The 18,479-nt window shown below is 37.5% G+C and overlaps 1 protein-coding gene across 1 annotated transcript in view; it reads left to right on the forward strand.

The window, feature by feature from the left end:
* Polr1C (RNA polymerase I and III subunit C) overlaps nucleotides 1-12,367 on the forward strand; it is a 29,397-nt gene extending 17,030 nt beyond the window's left edge. The window contains exons 6-9 of the mRNA XM_081729981.1: nucleotides 1,047-1,229; nucleotides 5,732-5,854; nucleotides 9,620-9,736; nucleotides 12,200-12,367. Of these exons, the coding sequence (XP_081586107.1) occupies nucleotides 1,047-1,229; nucleotides 5,732-5,854; nucleotides 9,620-9,736; nucleotides 12,200-12,315 (539 nt within the window). The 3' untranslated portion in view covers nucleotides 12,316-12,367. The remainder of the gene's footprint in view (nucleotides 1-1,046; nucleotides 1,230-5,731; nucleotides 5,855-9,619; nucleotides 9,737-12,199) is intronic.
* The last annotated feature ends 6,112 nt before the right edge of the window (nucleotides 12,368-18,479 follow it).

The following is an 18,479-nucleotide window of genomic DNA, read 5'->3' on the forward strand; positions in this document are numbered from 1 at the left end:
AACACCATACTACATGAAAGTAGAATCACGACTATAATGAACAATATTTAATATTTGCAAAACACATGTTCTATTCATATAAAGAAGCAGAAGTTTCTGTTAACATTACTTCCCCTTTGATTGGAAGAAGATTGACCATTACAACACCATGTCCATGTCAAATCGAACTTTTCAGAAAACTTTGTGGTTCGTGTATTTTCGATGTCTAGTTAAAAATTATAAATTAATGTATATACAAGGTAACCAGAAAAGTTCTTGCCGTTCAAGGGCGTGATAAACAAAGAGCAATACAATGAACGGTGCATACCTTTACGTTTCGAAGTAATCTCAATCAGCTCCAACGCCTTTTGCCAACGTTCCTGTAGCTGCACAATACCCTGGTAATAAAACTCGGCAGTCGTGGAAGCAAAGAAGTTCGTGAGTGCGTTCCGCAGGTCTCCCTCATTTGCGAAGGATCTCCCACGGAGGTAGTTATCGAGGGAATGAACTAGTAGTAATCTGTTGGCACAAAGTCCAGTGAATATGGTGCGTAGAACAGTCTCCCAGCCAACTTACTGAAGGGTCATCCGGGTCCTCTGCCACATGGAGCTTGTATTGTCATGCAGGAACAGCATACCCTTGTGATTGACCAATGCCGGCTCCTTCTGCCACAATGCACGGTTCACCCTTTGCAACAAATTTATATAACAAACACACGCGAACAAGTTGCTTCAATACCTCCATTTCTCTTCGCCACTGGACAACCTATAATTGCTGTATGTGCGCACCGTGCTTGTATTACTGAAGGTCAGTGGTCAGACTAACTCCTGATCGCTTGTTGGCAGGTGTGTTATTTCGTTTCTGTCTGTGAGCGCATGATTAAGGGATGTCAAAAATGGCAAGAACTGTTTTGGTTATCTTATATAACAAGAGAAGACAAATATGGAGTTTTGGGTCTGTCAGCCCAGTGCTGATGGTGGCAGCGGGGAGAGACAGAAAACGTAGAATCAACATTTTTCCACTTGAGGCCGATGCTCAACCTAATTGTCATTTCATTTCTGTTTCAGTGTTTACGAGACATTTCAAGTGGATTCCCATTGGAAGCCAGGCAAATATGTATGAAGCATGTCAAGTAGGCCCAGTACACGATGATATACTTATTGCTAAAATGAGACCAGGGCACGAGTTAGATTTGAAACTTCATGCCGTGAAAGGAATTGGGAAGGATCATGCAAAATTTTCACCCGTTGGTAAGTTCATCTGTGCTTTTTTTTGTCTAAGTTATAGATCAAAGATAGTGGGTGATACAATTTAAGAGAAGTTGCTAAATGATCATTTAAGAATTGAAAAACTATATAAATGAAATTCTCACATAAATAAAAACTGAACAAATGTATATAATTTTAGTGCACGCAGTAACACATCTCAGGTCATAGATGGGCATACTTCCATTCGTGTCCATTGAATTATACTGGAAGTTGGCGCGGGCGCTCGTATTGATTGATTGATTGATTACTGATTAATAGGGACGTCGGCAGCGAGGCTATTTGTCCCCGTCACGATTAGGCTAATAGCTTATAGATACTGCACTTAAAAAACTCAAAATAGAACTTCGTGGACAATCTGTACAAAAAAAAGAAAGTAAAACGAAAAAATTCATAAAAATTAAAAATCTGTAATTTATTCCGTGAGAGTGACGGCCAATTTTTCTTCACTGAAGCAATTGCGAATGGTAGCTCATTCGTGAATATATTGGAAAATTAGTCATTATTCCAACTGAATACCAATTACGACGATTACATTCTACAACTGGGCGCCTCCATTTCTACAGGAATGCACGATGCTTCTGAGTCATGGTCTCCCAGGTGCTCAGATGTGCTATCTGGAGACAACCACCTTCTCACTTAGCCGATCCCTTTCTTTGGAGGTTCGTTAAAAATCAGAATTACGTACCATCATTACTATTGTCCATCCAGGAACTCTGTAATGGAATAATATATGCATTGTATGCTATTACAGCAGACAGATACATCGAGTCTACGATGAATTTGGTTATGTATGTATATCGTGTTACGGAATTTAGGATTTAATTTCTGGGCTTTCGGCATGTATGGCCATGTTAGTCCGTCACGTTTGAGGGATGACGTCCCTCGGCGATCACACTATCGGGGGAAAGGGAAGAAAGGATGGATTAGGGAGGGAAGAAAGCGGCCTGGGACCTCTACGTTAGGTACCACCCCGGCATTTGCCTGATGTGAATGAGGAAAACTTCATTCAGGATGGCTGGCCTAAAAAAGCTTTTTACACTTTTTCTTCGACTGAGTGTCCCAGCCGGGGATCGAACCCGGGACCGCTCGCACCGAAGGCGAGAGCATTAGCTACTACCTACGACTGTAATCACTGTATCGTGTTACCCAGGGTACACGCATTGAAGGACTGTAATTATCGCATGAAAAATTATGGATGATTTCCGCTACTCATGGTATATATTATGCCCGGTACGGCGAGAATTTTTTTTTAAATTAACTTTTTAAACTGTACCATTTTTTTTTTTTTTTGTATACGCCCTGTATAATGCAGGCTTTCCAATGCTTCTATATTTCCTATTTTTCCCATATATTTGCGTCTCTTCCTATAAACTCCTATATTTTAACGAAACTTCCTATATTTTTATGGCAATGCTACTTCCACTTGTGAAAACAACATAAAGAAATAAGGTGTGGATGGTAGGAGGGCCTTTTCTCACCAGAGTAGGGTGGTTGAATGGAGACTCTTCTGTGTTTCGTCCTTTCCTGCTTATTGTCTAAAGATAATTACACCAACTGTCTAAAGATAATTCAGTGTGATTTTTTTTTTATTTCTACCTATTTGATGATCGAAATGTTCCTTCCAATAGGTAGAAATATTGCTATATGAGTTTCTTTGATCCTTGTTCTTTCAAAATATTCCAGGAAATAATTGAAATGTTCCTTTTTCACAGCTTCACGAAACCTCCTATACATACATACATACATATACATACATACATACATATACATACATACATACATATATATATATATATATATATATATATATATATTAGCATTGGAAAGCCTGATAATGCAAAAACAATTTATTTTCTGTCTTTATCTAGGTATATGCGTTATTCCCTACACTCCATAATTTCCTTATAGGAAGCACTGTGGCTCAGTGGTAGAGCGCTAACCTCTAGTGCTAGGGGTCCCTGATTCGATCTGATCCCAAATGAGTTTGTGAAGGACAGCGTCGTCTCCGTGGATTTTTTGGTGTTCCGTTTTCTTCCACATTCTCGTTCCACGAATTCCTAATCAATAGAGCAACCCACATTATGCTTTATTTTTTGTGTAATTATGCTTTATTTTTTTCCAGATTATGCTTTATTGTTAATTTCAGTCGTTGCTTAATACTAATCGTGTATAATGTAAAATATTTAATATACATTAAATATTCTAAATATCTTGATCTATTTATTAACATTTTATGCAACCAGTTTCTTTCATATTTAATGAAATTTCTATTTAATGCATTGTAAAGAGATATGCTTTACGCGAGTCAGTTTTTGTTTCACTTGTGTGCGCCTTAGAGGTGCATATATACAGAAAGGGAAAATAAGAGATGCCACGATAAATACAGGAAGTGCTCAAGTTCAAGAGATACACATAACAATATAGTGTGGAGTTCTTATGTACTATTCATTGTTGGCGGAAAGTTTTCTTCTTTCTTCTTTTCTCCACATCAAAGAATTACACCGAAAAATTTACAGAAATAAAAATTAGCTTTTCATTGTTGCATTGTTATGTTCTCAATGATTTTGCTTTGTAAATATTGGTTTTAAAAAATATTAATATAATATGTATATTAAACTTGCAGTTAAACAGAATTTTCCAAGAATTTATTGTGCTTTATTTTCTAAAATTATGCTTTATTATGCTTTTATAATTAGTTTCTTCTGGACCCTTAAATAACCACAACCATGTTCAAGGTACCAACTATATGTCTAAATTGCTATTACGCTTTTGGGTTGCTCTACTAATCACCATTCTCTTTCATTAATCATCAGTCTCCTGTAGCTTAAAGGGTGTAACCTTGGTTCATTAAATAAAGATTTTTTTTTTAAGTTTCTTATATTCGTATTTTTAAGTTTTAAAATTTAACTTCTCTGTTATACACTGAGTACTCACTGAATTGCGACCACCTACCTATTACTTTGTTGGTACACCTTTTGCTCGAAGGATGGCCTGAACACGGCGTGGCATGGATTCTACAAGTTGCTGATATGTTTGCACGGGGATTTGACACCGTATATTTTCTGATGCCCGTGAGCCCACAGATGTTGGTGCAGGAGTCATGGCGCGAAGGGCTTGTTCAACAGCAATCACAAATCCCACAGACGTACAGCATGTCCGCGTATTTAGCATGTGTGAATATAGACGGCATTCTATTGTAAAACTTACACACTATCACTTTAGTAATCCTAAAATAAATGTATAAATCTCCTCCTCACTGTCACTTCTGTAACTAATAGCTGACAAACTAGATTTACAGTATCTGTACTGCGTATGTTTAAATGAAGAATATAGTATGTACTTTCGTGTAAACACACAAACAAGAGTGGCACCATCTCACGTCACAATAAGATACGTAAGGTGTTTGTATGTAGTACAAGTAGTAATTATTTTACAAGTTCTGCCAATGTACTATGATGGGTAAGTCAATAATCTGTTTCGTGGTGTACTTGACTGCATGTGTATTTTACTGCCATCTCTTGTTCACAAACGTAACTGATGATTGTGTACACCAGTCGAGACTTTTTAGGACAACTGTGTTACATTGTTTTCTGTATTTTAATGTTCCTATATATCTGTAATGATACTTTAATGACACTGTTATTATAAATTTATTATTATTGCAATTAAATAAATTATTATTGAATAAACAGTCGCAAGGCGCAAGCAACATTGCTTTTACCGGCGTACAGGTACGTTATGATTTTCTTCTCGACTGTTGTTCATACCAACGGAAATCTTTAAAAATCCTCGGCATAGAGAGTAGTATCCACCCAGTTTTTTTTTTTTTTTTTTTATCTTGCCCTAGTAACAGTGTTTTCACTCAATAACAGGAGATAATTATAAAATAAAAATCCCTCTGTCATTTAGGCATACTTCCAATAACCTGTACATCGTCAGAAGGCTAACTTCATTACTTTTCAAATGAGATGTAATTTTCCTCTTTACACTAACTACAGGGGTGTGCTATACGCAATTAACTGAAACTTAGCGGGTTTCAGGGGCTGAAAAGGTACCTCCCCTACGTCGGTAACCAGGGGTAATAGACCATATGTCCATATAAACTTTTTGGGTTTGTATGACCTCCCCTAACGCCTCCTAAAATAGCTGTACTTTTTCACTGGATACCCTATATATATATATACCCTATATATATATAAACGGTTCAGAGTTATTCGGTATAATTGGTTCAGCAAGGAGCGTAAACTTTTTTTTTTTTTCTATCAATGACAGAACAGTTACATTCCTACGTTGAAACTTATGTTAGACAGAACGAATACGTTCTAAATTATGAAGTCATCAAAGCTGGGAGAAGTATTTCCTGTACATAACGGCTCGCAACACATATGTATTTTCCGAAACAAGAACAGCTTTTTTTAAAATTTATAATCCATAATGGCTGTGTTCCTTATGTGCTAATTCTTAATTTACTCTTATTTTCATAGCGACTGCGTTCTTTCGGTTGCTGCCAGAAATTACTTTATCTCGGGAGGTGGAAGGAGAATTAGCAGAGAAGCTACAGAAATGCTTTGCTCCAGGGGTGATCGACGTAGAAGAACAAGATGATGGTTAGTGTTTGAGTTCTTATGTTCAAGTTGCATTTTTATTACCATTATCATTTATACTACTTCCTTTCATTTTAATGGTTATAGTAGCCTCCTTAAAAGTGGATCATAATTAAGAATGGTTAACTTTTTTTTTAATTAGGTTTATTTTTGGACATTGTGGTTAGGAATTTTCTTTGTTTAGCAGTGTAGTTCATCGTAATAATTGTAAGAACTTTTAAGTTCAGAGTTACAAGTATGAATAAAAAATATTGTTTATTTAAAATATTAATCTTTTAACTCTTGATATTGTCTGCAAATTCGTGTGTAATTTATTTTTATTTGTTTAGTTTATTTATTACATGCATTCTACTACGAACTCAGTGACGGATCCAGATGGGGCGCCACGCCTTAAGTGATATACAGGGTGTTTCAAACCAACACTGACAACGTTTGGGAGGGGATTCCTGACACCAAGATACAAAAAGTATAGACCAACCTGGGTGCAAAAATCCGTCATTTCGACTTATACCCTGCCGAAAACATGAAAAAATGAACTTCAAAAGTCCATTGCTCCAAAACTATGGAACCTACCGTAGTTGGGTCAAGACTTCATTTAGGAATTAATATGTGCGCTATCCAAAAATACATGTTTCAGAATCCTAAGGTACTCACACAATTTTTATAGAGGGAGTTCGGCTACGGGCATATAATTTCCTTAGGATTCTTAAACGTGGATATTTGGATAGGGCATTTACTAGTTCCTAAGTGAAGTCTTGACCCGACTACGGTAGATCCTATAGTTTTGAAGCAAGCTATGGAGCTTTAAAGTTCATTTGTTTTTCATGTTTTCGGCAGCCTATAACTCCGAAAGGAAGCATTCATGCACCTAGGTTGGTCTATACTTTTTGTCTTATCTTGGTGTCAGGAACTACCTCCAAAACGGTGTCGGTGTTGTTTTGAAACACCTGTATATAATGGTTTTTTTTTTTTTTCAATATATTAGACCAATTATCTGCTCCCAATCTATTGTTAGTACAAACTAGCTACTAGTACCCCCAAGTGACACAGCGGGTAACATTTTGTGCCCCTCCGAACCTTCCAGCCTTTTGCATAAGAATGAAGAGATATAAACCTTGGCCTAGTGACGAATCCAGAAGAGGTCCCCTTCAAGGAAAAAACATGACTCTCGGTTAACTTTCCAGCGAAATAAGAGGGTTACAGGTTGACCTATATTTTTTGTCTTTTGGTGTCAAGGAATCACCTTCAAACGGTGTCGCTGCTGTTTTGAAACACCTTGTATACAGGTGTGTTTCTCTATTGTTACAATATACGAGGCCTGGCTAAAAAAAATAACGGGACGGTTTATTGTCACAAACTTACAAAGTGAAGGTAACATTCTTCCCTCCCCTCTCCATACACGTTTGCATACGAGGTTTCCATTGTTGGAACTAGTTGTGGAAATCTTCAAGTGCCACCGTCTTGAGTACCGCTACCGTTTTCTGCTTCACCTCACAGGCTGAAAATGAGTTCTCTTGAGGGCGGATTTCAGGAAAAGAAAAAAACACTCGGTGCCAAGTCCGGCAAATAAAGTGGGTGTTCCAACACTGAATCGTCTTAGTTGCCAGAAACTGTTAACAGTCAAAGCAGTATGCGAAGGAACTTTGTCATGATGCACACTCCATTTATTGTTCTTCCACAAGAGGGGCCTTTCATTTCTCACGCATTCTCGCTTCACCAAAACCTGCTGATAATACTGATTATTCACTGTGTGACCTCATGGTACCCATTCAATCAGGAGCAGGGTTGATATCAAAGAACACTATGTCATGACCGCCACTGTCGAGTTGCTCTTGCGAGGCTTTTCCATTCGCTATGATGAGGGAGTTTTCCAGTGCGTGGATTGCCTTTTCGTTTTAGGATCATACTGAAAGATGCACGTCTCATCACCAGTGACGATTTTCGTTAACACGTCTCATCGCGCCGTTGTACTACTGCACACGTGTTTCCAGAAGTCCGGCTTCTGCATGAAGTTTTTTGGTACTGTTTTAGCGCAAATTTTGCGCATGTTCAAATGGTCGTGCAGAATTGCGCGGACAGACTTTTTATCGTATCTACCATGTATACTATCATTCGAACTTTTCCCACATTTTCCTCTGTTGTTGCTGTGATCCGACAACCCTATCTCTCGTCACCATCAACGTTCTCGCGTCCCTCGCTGAAGCGTTTGTGCCACTCAAACACTCCCGCATGTAACGTCGTATTATCACCATACACATCCTGCAAGAATTTCATATACTCATTCGGTGATTTCTTTTAATTCACAAAGAATTTTAAGTTAATGCTTTGCTTAATTTTCACATTTGCCATTCTTCCGGCAACACCTTGCACACCTTTCTCTTCAATCGCTGCTCACAGACTAAACCCGACTGAAAGCGGCAACTCAGTGTATCATTCTCTTCTCGAAGTTCAAGGTTGCTCTGCGCGCATGCGGTTCCCACTGTTTCACGTATACTACTGACAGAGTTGCCAGTCCCGTTATGTTCAAGGTTACTCTGCGCGCATGCGGTTCCCACTGTTCCACGTATACTACTGACAGAGTTGCCAGTCCCGTTATATTTTAGCCAAGCTTCGCAACTTTGAAATGTCTTTTTTCTAACATGGTAAGCAAGTAGTGAGAAAATATTGACATATCTTAATCATACCAGTAGTATAGTTATGTCGTGTTTGTATTGTATGTTTCGAATAATTTACTGTCGTCATTAAGTTTTAACGTAGTTGTGTATTAGAAGAAACCATTTGTTACCTTTTACGCCTCCTATCCAACACTCCAAATGTAATTCCTTAAAAAAACATACAAAAGCAAGAGATAACGCTTTGTCGTTTTCATTCCTATTGTGTTTATGTACACAGGTTTGTTTAAGGGCGCGCGGCATTACAGAGCCATATATTCATAGCTTCAGTGGTGCTATTCAGCCGGTTCGCTAGAACCGGTTGTTAAAATATTTCGAGTTCGCAAAACCTTTTGTTTTACCCAGACATAACAGTAATTTTTAGTTTAATTATCTTTGTGTTTAGAAATTCTTACAGCTATAGGGTTAAACATATGATCTCTCAGAATAAGGTATAAGCGTTTATTTCTTAATCTCAAATGCTCAGATACCAAGAGTGAGAACTGAATCATATGTGTGTAGTGGTGAAAGTTATTTATATCTTAAACGCATACATACTATTATCAATAATTGTCGATCCGTTGCTGAATTCAGATTTTCGCAACATTTTTTGCCAACTGTATATTTATCTTGGATAATTCGTTTCCAAGATATTCTCAGTGCTACCTAATTTCGTCACACCACCTTGTATTAGGATGCTGTGTATGTCTCTACTTGGCACTTGTGGTATCCAGTAAAAAATTACACCGTTGTTAACACAAAAATAGCATAACACCACTGGATAGCTCTTGTCTAATAAATAAATAATAAAATGACACAACTACGCTGGAAACAACAAAATTGTTGCAGCTAGTTTCCTTGAGTCCTTGGTGTTCTCTATTTACTAGCTCGTTGAAAAACACGAATTCATCCAGCGAACATTCGCTTTTCGTTGATAACTACTGATGCAGAATAAACATAGAGAATGGAGGGTTCTGTCCATTTTATCCTAAAAATCAACGAAAATCCCTCAATTTTCGTACCTTGTGATAAAAATTCTATTACTTATTTATTTTTCTGTTTGGTAATCGTTTACTAGAGCCTTCCTAATCATATGAACTTGTTTTGTTTTTTCTAGGTAGGCGAGTGGCTAAAGTAAAAAGTGCCAGGTATGACACATGTAATCGGAACGTCTTTAAATATGATGAACTTCGAGATGCTGTGAAACTAACACGAGTGAGGGATCATTTCATTTGTAAGTACATAAATACTAATTATAAGAAAACATTATTTTTTTTTGAGAATTCTTATTAGTTATACACTGTTGTCTGTGACAATTACAATACCAAGAAAGAATGATAAGCGCTTGTACAAATTCACAGGTTTTGCACGAACGATTAACTGAAGCGGAACGGTGCCAGTGTAGGTCCAGCAGTGCCCTCGGTTCGGCATATGTAGTAATACAACGAAACAGTTTACGAAGCACTCAGCATGATCAAATAAACAAGAAACGTATGTGCAACCGCATTGTACGTCGTTGATAAAGCGCACAATATAGACAACTCAATATAAACGTCGTCACATGGTCAACCTACGGAAAGAGGGCTTCTTGTATTGCGAAACTGGTGCTCGTCCAGGGCATGCGTGTGTAGAAGCAGTCGTACGCAGCGACCACCGGACACAGTGGATTGTACAATGTCTCCAGATCATAACAGTCATCTTTTCCACATAGGCGTGACATCGCGTAGTCTACAGTGGTCGATGCTGGAGCGCAGTGACGGATTGTGGATTTGTTTGCGCTTTTCGTTTGATGATGTCTTCCGAACACTGGACTGATAGCTCGCATCTTTCTGCGTCGGCTTCCGTTGACCCAGAATTCCAAAGTGCTGAGAGCAGACGGTTGTGTCTTCGGACAAGTGCCTCTTTAACCTCTCCCACATTGATGGCCGTATACGAGGGCATTTCCAAATGTTTCCGGTCAGACACTGAAATATCGTGCAACTGGTAATAAGCCGTTCGTGGCACATGGTGCTATCTACTGAGAAAATAATGTATCAGTTTCAACTGTCTAGCAGTACCAATTCGTTGGAGGAAGTAATTAGAGTCAGTCCATTATCAGTTGTGCTTGCATACTGCATGTCAGTATTACAGTCCACACGGCTGCTGTTGCCAATGATGTAGTGTTAAATCTGGGCTGTAGGGTGAATGCTGACTCTCCTTGAAGCCATACACAGTCTTTCACTGCAGCCTTGGAACTAACTTCCCCAACGAACTGACGCAACTAGACAGCTGAAACTGATTATACGATATTTCTTCGAAAGATGGCACTATATGCCATGAAGGGATTAATACCAGTGACAAACTAAAGACTTCTGGAAATAACCTTGTACGTTTTAGATGCTATTGTGATTAGCGCAATCTGCTACTATGCATTGTCTACCGTCATAGCAACCGAACAGTAGATGTGAAACACCTTGGACACAACACATAATTTCGGCTTCTACGCATTGAAGGCAATCTCACAAATACCCGCGATATTAAGGAAAACGAGACACATCGTTCAGACAAATCTGGACGTCATATTTCAGCACAACAATACCTAGCCACATGTATCCAGGAATGAACAAGCTTTCTCTGAAGAATAATAATCACTGCTTTCGTGTCCTCCACGTCAGTCATGGAATTGTATGTGGAATATAGTTGTTCGTCACAGCTGTACAGTGGTTGGTTGATGTTTTGTAAACTTGCCTACAAGCAATGTGGCAAAAGGTTTCTTAGGAAGACATTTAACGTCTATTTGATTTGATGTTTCGATATGTTTAGAGGGTTTCATTATATCTGGAGGCTCCACGTCATATTGACTCATCCAGATTAGAGATGTACAGTAGCAAAATTCTATAATCATGTGGCGAATCTGTGCGGTAAATGTAATTCCATTTACTCATATCTTTCTTGGTGTTGCAGTTTTCACAAATAGCAAATATTAACTTCCAATACTAGCTACTAACCGCCTAAGTTCTGGTTGATAATGAAAAAAAAAAAAAAAAAAAAAACTATATACGTAGCATAATTAGAAAAGAATAAACTCTGCTAAAGACAGTAAAGAGGATCACACGTGAAGTTTCAGTTTCGTCGGGTAAACCTTACCCGCTGGAGGATGTTTACTGCCATCTAGCGGCGCGATGTATATCTTTTACTACCTTTGTTACAATAGTAGAAATGGAATATGAACTACTTTTTAAATAACATTATTATTATTTAATTTTAATAACTATGTTAAAAACTTTGTTGTTTATTATAAATTAATATAACTACTATTTAAAAAAAAAAGTAGCTAACAGGATTCCAAGACAACATGATACGTAATCAAATGCAATTGAATTCGTTCCTCTAGTCGCTGCCTTAGCTTAGATTGAAGGGGGGTTTTATTCTGGCAACACTGAAAATTCTTGAGGTTCATACTTTCTGTTGTAGAATAACATTATTTATGATTGTAGTAAGTTGCATTTCATTATCTTTCACTTATGAAAAACAAGCAAAAGAAATATGGTAAATTTTGTATTATTTTTATAAGGCAGGCTCATAAAAATACCTTTAGTTGTAAGAGAAATACGATATTTATTGAGATGAAACCTAGATTCTTTACTATCCTTAATTGATGTGTATATATTCGTGTATCTATGAAGCTATTGTATCTAGGTATATTCTTTTGTTTCAGTTACAGTGGAATCCGTTGGCGCTTTGCCGCCTGATATCCTATTTGAAGAAGCTGTGAAAGTGTTGAGAGGGAAATGCCGCTCATTCCTGTCTGAGATTCGTTCTACACAAGACTAAAATCCTGTTCATTTGTTTTCTTGTACAATAAAGTATTGTTTTTTTTTTTTAACGGTCTCTTTTCCTTTTGTTACTTTGTCCATGAAATGAGCATTTTTCCTATGATTTCCATATTATCCACCTCAATTAGACCAAATACGCGGGATTCTAATGCTGAGACTGGTAGCATGGTCCTCTAATAGAGGTTCGAATTCGAACAGACTGTCTGTGCTTAATAATATAGTGCTGTATAAAGACACAAAACTTCAAATTTGGATTTTCAGTGTTTGGTATCTAGAAAAATCTGTGTTAAATGTGTAGAAACAAATAGGACAGACAAAATACCGAATCTCTGAATTTTTCGTGGGACTGTTATTATTTTGACCACCCACACACGATAAAATAAGCTGTTTGGAAGAATCGGTTGTTGCTATCGCTAATTCAGTTGTTCATGGGCGTAGTTTTTCCTTATTAAAGGTTTTCTTAAGACGTCTATATAAATGAGGTGAATATTGTGATCCAACATAATAGTTGGTTATACAAAAAACACTAAAGAACAGGTCACAACTCGTATCGTAGCATAGAAATGACAACATACCGTATCTGACAAGAATTCTTATTTTACTATTACAACTCTCCCAACACCCCTATTTCGCTTTCTTGGATTATCTTGCAACTCTGTTGCATATCCCTAAACCTCTAGCAAATACAGCCAAACCTTACTTTGTTCGATAAGTACAATCCTTAAAATCACTACTTCCTTACCGCAACTGATATCATTTGCACGACAGCCACGACTTCGAACGGTCGGTTAGAGTTTAACGTCCTGTTCAGCACAGAGGCTATAAGATGTGGACCTACAGTTTAACGTGGATCCGAACCACGTAAGTTCCATCAGGAATTGAACCCATGTCTCCCGTACGAAAGACATATGCTAACCATATAGCTATGAGTGAGCTCTTCGAACGGTTGAATGTGTGTCTGAGCAACTACTACATCCAACAGCATATATTTTAATCACGTTCGATCCTAGCCATACGAGCTAAATACATGGTTCTGATTGGTTGGAGTTACTCGTTTCTCGACACGTAGTATACATATAGCACATATCAATCGCCAGATGCAATCGGTCCTCGTAGCCGAGCGTGCTAGTAATGAAAATGGCTTTTGGCGTGGACTCGAACCCGGACCAAGGAAAGTTTATTAATACTCATTTGCCCTTGTACGTAATGTATAATGCTTAAATTGTTCCTTTTCCACTATTTACCTAGAGATTTCTGATAGTCCTTATAAACAAGGGCGTCATGAACCAACAGGACAGTAAGAAGTGGGGCTCTCGCGATGCAAGGATTTGTAGCGGTAAGGGGAGTTAGAGGGGGAAGAGGGAGAGGTATATTTTTGCACACACATCATTGATTTTTTTTTTTAAGTGATTTACTTACGTTACGAAACAGCTGAGTGAAGGGGGTTAGAAGCCCCACAGAGCTCGTTTTGTTCCACCTTGATCCCTATGATAATACCACGTGACATTACGTCACACTCAGGTGGTGCATCTTCGATGTAAATCTAACCTCATCCGCTTCCTTGTGACCAACTTAAAAAAAAAAAACAGGTGGCTAGGGATAGCGCGTGAAAAAAAAATATATGCCATCCAACATCCCTAACCCAAATTTAATTTTTGCTCTTTCATAAGACTACGTAAAGCTTCGAAAACACTCCTCCCTATCTTCTGTAACTGAAATTAAATTAGGAGAAAAGAAATAGCAATTGAATTAATCTAAATGTAATATTCTTTCTATGACAAAAGTGCACTAAGAACTTGAGTAAAACACACCACCAATAGAACACCTAATGAAGAGAATTCGACAAGAGAGAGCAAGGAAGCTCACAGATTATGTATTTATATTTTTTTTCTATCGAATTATATTCAAGAAGTTTCTCAGGAAATATAACACCTTAGCTACGTTAGCGTCTTAAAAATCTGGAAGAAATATGGAATATGAAGGTTATTACAAAGATAAGGTCGTCTTCGGAAGTATACGAAATCAATCATGAGTGTTTACATACTTACATAGGAATGACCAAATAGAACATTTTCACCAGGATAAGAAAACACATTGGACAATCTAAAAATCCAAACACAGCTAATTCTAATATGAACATTCTTACCTAGTATCTCGAATTTTTCTGATTTACTCACACAGAAAATAAATCTTAGGAAGCCAAAAGCCATGGTGATTGGAGCAAATTATCGGTGTCAGACACAGGAGGGGAGAAAGTAGAACAGGTGACTAGTTTTCGATACTTTGGTAGTGTTGTTAGTAATGATATGAAATGTGAACGTGAAATAAAAGCAAGGATAGGAATAGCGAGAAAAATATTTAGGAGGAAGAAACTATTTTGTGGAACCCTGAATAAAGAGTTGAGAAAAAGACTTATAAAATGTTCCATGTGGAGTATCATGCTGTATGGGTAAGAAACATGAACATTACGCAAAAACGATGGAAAACGACTGGAAGCTTTCGAAATGTGGGTGTGGAGAAGAATGGAGCGAATTAGCTGGGTCGAGCGGAAAACAAATGAGAGGGTCTTAGAAATGGGGGAGAAAAGAAAATTTTTAGATATTATTAAGAGGAAGAGAAACCAGTTGAGACATTGGTTAAGAAGGAACTCATGAGGGACGTGCTACAAGGTCTGATGACAGGAGAGAGGGCAATTAATGGATGGTATCAAAACAGAGAAATCGTACATGAAGACTAGCTGTAGACCGTGGAGCATGGAAGCCTCTCAGTTGCAGCAAGTGACCTGCCAGTAATGGCAGAATACCTATGGTGATGATGATGATGATGATATACACTTTCAGTGTTCTCTGACATCATCGGTGGCATCTTAAACTTTCTAAACTGGACGCATTGGTAAGTTTCCTACCTTCCTCTGCATAAGATTAGATAATGAAAAAATATATATTAAAAAGAAATGAAAGAAAAAATAGACAACTTCACTCCTCAAAAACTATATATATATTTCCTTTTCGGAAAGTCGTGAGTTCTACAGATAATAATGTTCACCGCCAATTTTAGATCTTTACTCTTCCTGTGGACAAGATAGTAACGAAATCCGAGGTAACTATTGAATACTTTTCGCCACATAAAGGAAACACGCTTTTCAGAAAACTGCCCGTACTTTGCGTGGAAATTGAGAAAACACTTCTAGATAACTAAATTTACTTTTATCTTGGTTGTAGAAATTATTATGCTCAAATCTAAACAGTACGTAGTTAATACAGAATTTTTTATCCATACAGATGCTGAATGAATCACAGAAATTCGAGACAGAAGGTACGGTTGTTCTTGTTAAGTTATGTATCCTATAGCATCTATCGGCGAACATCTAATTCGTTTACCTAGATGTTTATTGGAAACTGAACACACAATAAAAAATAAAATGAAAAGAAATGAAATCTTCAGTTTTACATCCCACGGTTATGCCGGGTAGGCTAAAGGAGACGGTGATGTTAGGAAATGGTGGAAGGAAGAAAATGGGAAAACCCCGACAAACCCCACACACACTGTGTTTGTCCACCACAAAACTCACTTAGCGCGAGCTGGGATCGAACCAAGGACACCATGCAACAGAAGTGAACGCTTCCACTGAGCCACCGCGGCCCCATACACACAATAGAGAAACAGGTACAGGTACAGGTAGAGGTAGTACATAACACAAAAACAAAGGATTGTTTTCGAAGCTTTCCATATTCTCATGAAAGAGACAAAAATAAAAATGAATCAGGGAAACTTCAATAAACACTGGCACAATGAAGGTATAAACATAATAATAAAAACTTTGCTTCCAAACTACAAGTTCCATCATCATGTAACGAGGACTTTCATCAATCTACGAACTTGGGTAACTTTATGCTTGGCAGGAAGATAAGCGTGAGGACTGGTTCTCGAAAAATCGATATTTTTTTCAACAATAAGGATAAACATCTCTTTCTAAAACAAAGCTTTGAGTGTTCTACAAAAAGAAGAAAGTTACTTTCGACTTTCTAATTATCAATCAAGGAAAGTGAGAAAGCTCATCAAATACAAAGAAATAAAATAATGAAATCTTTTTAAGTTTTGTGTCCCATGGTTATGCCGGCTAGGCTAAAGGAGACGGTGATGAGGAATAAATGAAATGGTAGAATTAATAAAGTGGGAGGAAACAGGAGACCTCCAAGAAAAAACACGCACACGGTACAAACAAATAAAATTTTCCTTCGGAGCGGAAGTAGATAATAATTTTAATTCTCATTACGAGTTCTGCGCACTAAATACGATATTCATAATTACTATTAGATTGTCGGAAAAGTCATTGCGTATTTTTGCAACAGGTGGCGCTAGTTCATTTTTAGAAATAGAGGGTCAATCGCATGTACTTTATTGCTATGTAATTTGACAGTTAACAGTTCGGAACTTCATTTAACAACAACAACAACAACAACAACAACAACAAAAAAAAAAAAAAAAAAAAAAACGATTTAATTGGCTTTTGCATATTTTACAAGTAAAAGATGGAAGATCGTATGCATTTTTGCCGTCTTTTATTGTTTTAGTTCCGTAAAGTGAAGAACGCGCATCAAACTTTCAAAAAGCTGTAAAGTTTCCGGCGATAATTCTCTACAAGAGCAACAGTGCCAACAATAGTTCACGAAATTTCATGCTGGTGATTATATCATCAACGATGGTGTTCATTCAAGCCCACCGAGGTTGATAAATGACAATAAAGGCATTGGTTAAATCAAACTCATGTTACACAACATGGAAGATTGCAGAAAACATCAATCGTTCATGCATTCCCGACGAGTTAAAAAAAAAAGCTTGGATACGTAAGCAGTCTTCGTATTTAGGTTTTTCATAAACCGAAAGAAGTCCATTTGACGGCGTGTATAAACATCCGCGATATGTTCATTAAACGTAAGGAAAAATATTTTTTTGAAGCAACTGACAACTGGTTACAACAATGTGATGCGCAAACGGTCTTGTCCCGGGCGTGATTCTCCTTAAACGACATTGAAAGCAGACATTTATCAGAGCAAGATGTTAGAATTTTAAATGTATACTGTTTTTCGAGATTCTACAAAGGAACAAAATAAATCAATCCGAATGTGTGCTTTCGGCAACTGGACAGTTTGAATGAGTCCATCATCCAGAAGTATCCAAAACTTATGAACCGTACAGGAGTTGTTCTATCACAGAAAGCGAAACCACATCCTAGTCTGATCACATTAAAAATTATAGGAACTTGGATGGGATGTGTTGGTATACTCATTACGCGCGCCATTAGATTTCCACTTGTTTTGCTATCTTCAAAACTCCTTGGGTGGTATAATAATTAAACCAGATGAGTCTCTAAATCGGCACCACCTTCTACAGTTTTTCGCCGATAAAGATTAAAGTTCATTCAACGAACCTTCTGATCCTGATGTAAACATTGCAGAATTGTATTACTCCGCCAGTCATCGGATGATTGGCTATCGGTCAGCGCTTCTTTCGAGAAGCACGTGCTTATACCCTGTCGATGCTTTAGTTATTCCTCGCATGTGGCCATATTGTTAACTGTGATTCGCGCTAAAATTGAGTTAAAACCACTTTCAATGCATGCACATTCTCTTTTGTTGCATTAATTCAATTTAGTTCTTAGATAAAGTGTTGTTTCTGTTGTCTAATTCTAAGGAATTCTGGTAATGAGCCTTATAAGCAAGGACTATTATCTTCTGCCGCATGGGTGTTCTAAGGCTCTCTAACCAATACAATCAAACAATCACCACGTGTATTTGTTTACATGAGGTACTGAACGTTCCTTGAATAAACTTTAGATCCTTCTGTAAACTAAGAGTTTTGAACCTCACTGAAAGATGGCAAAAAATTATCGAACACATGAGCAATATATCACTGATCAATTTTTGTTCTTTATATAAATAAACGAAGTTTCAAAAACAGAAAAAAAAATACACACGATTTTTCCGATGACCCAACATTAACAAAATACGTACGTTGATCAATAAAGACTGATCATCAATGAGGTGAATACAACAGCAAGGCACAGAAAACGGAACATGTCTGTGTAGTGGGAGAAGTGACGAATAGATCGAGCAACTTTAAAGACCATGACGTCAGGAATGTGACCTTGTCTGCCGTTCA

Source organism: Thermobia domestica, chromosome 11 (assembly GCF_964235325.1).
Source record: "Thermobia domestica chromosome 11, izTheDome1.hap1.1, whole genome shotgun sequence".
NCBI classification, from domain to species: domain Eukaryota; kingdom Metazoa; phylum Arthropoda; class Insecta; order Zygentoma; family Lepismatidae; genus Thermobia; species Thermobia domestica.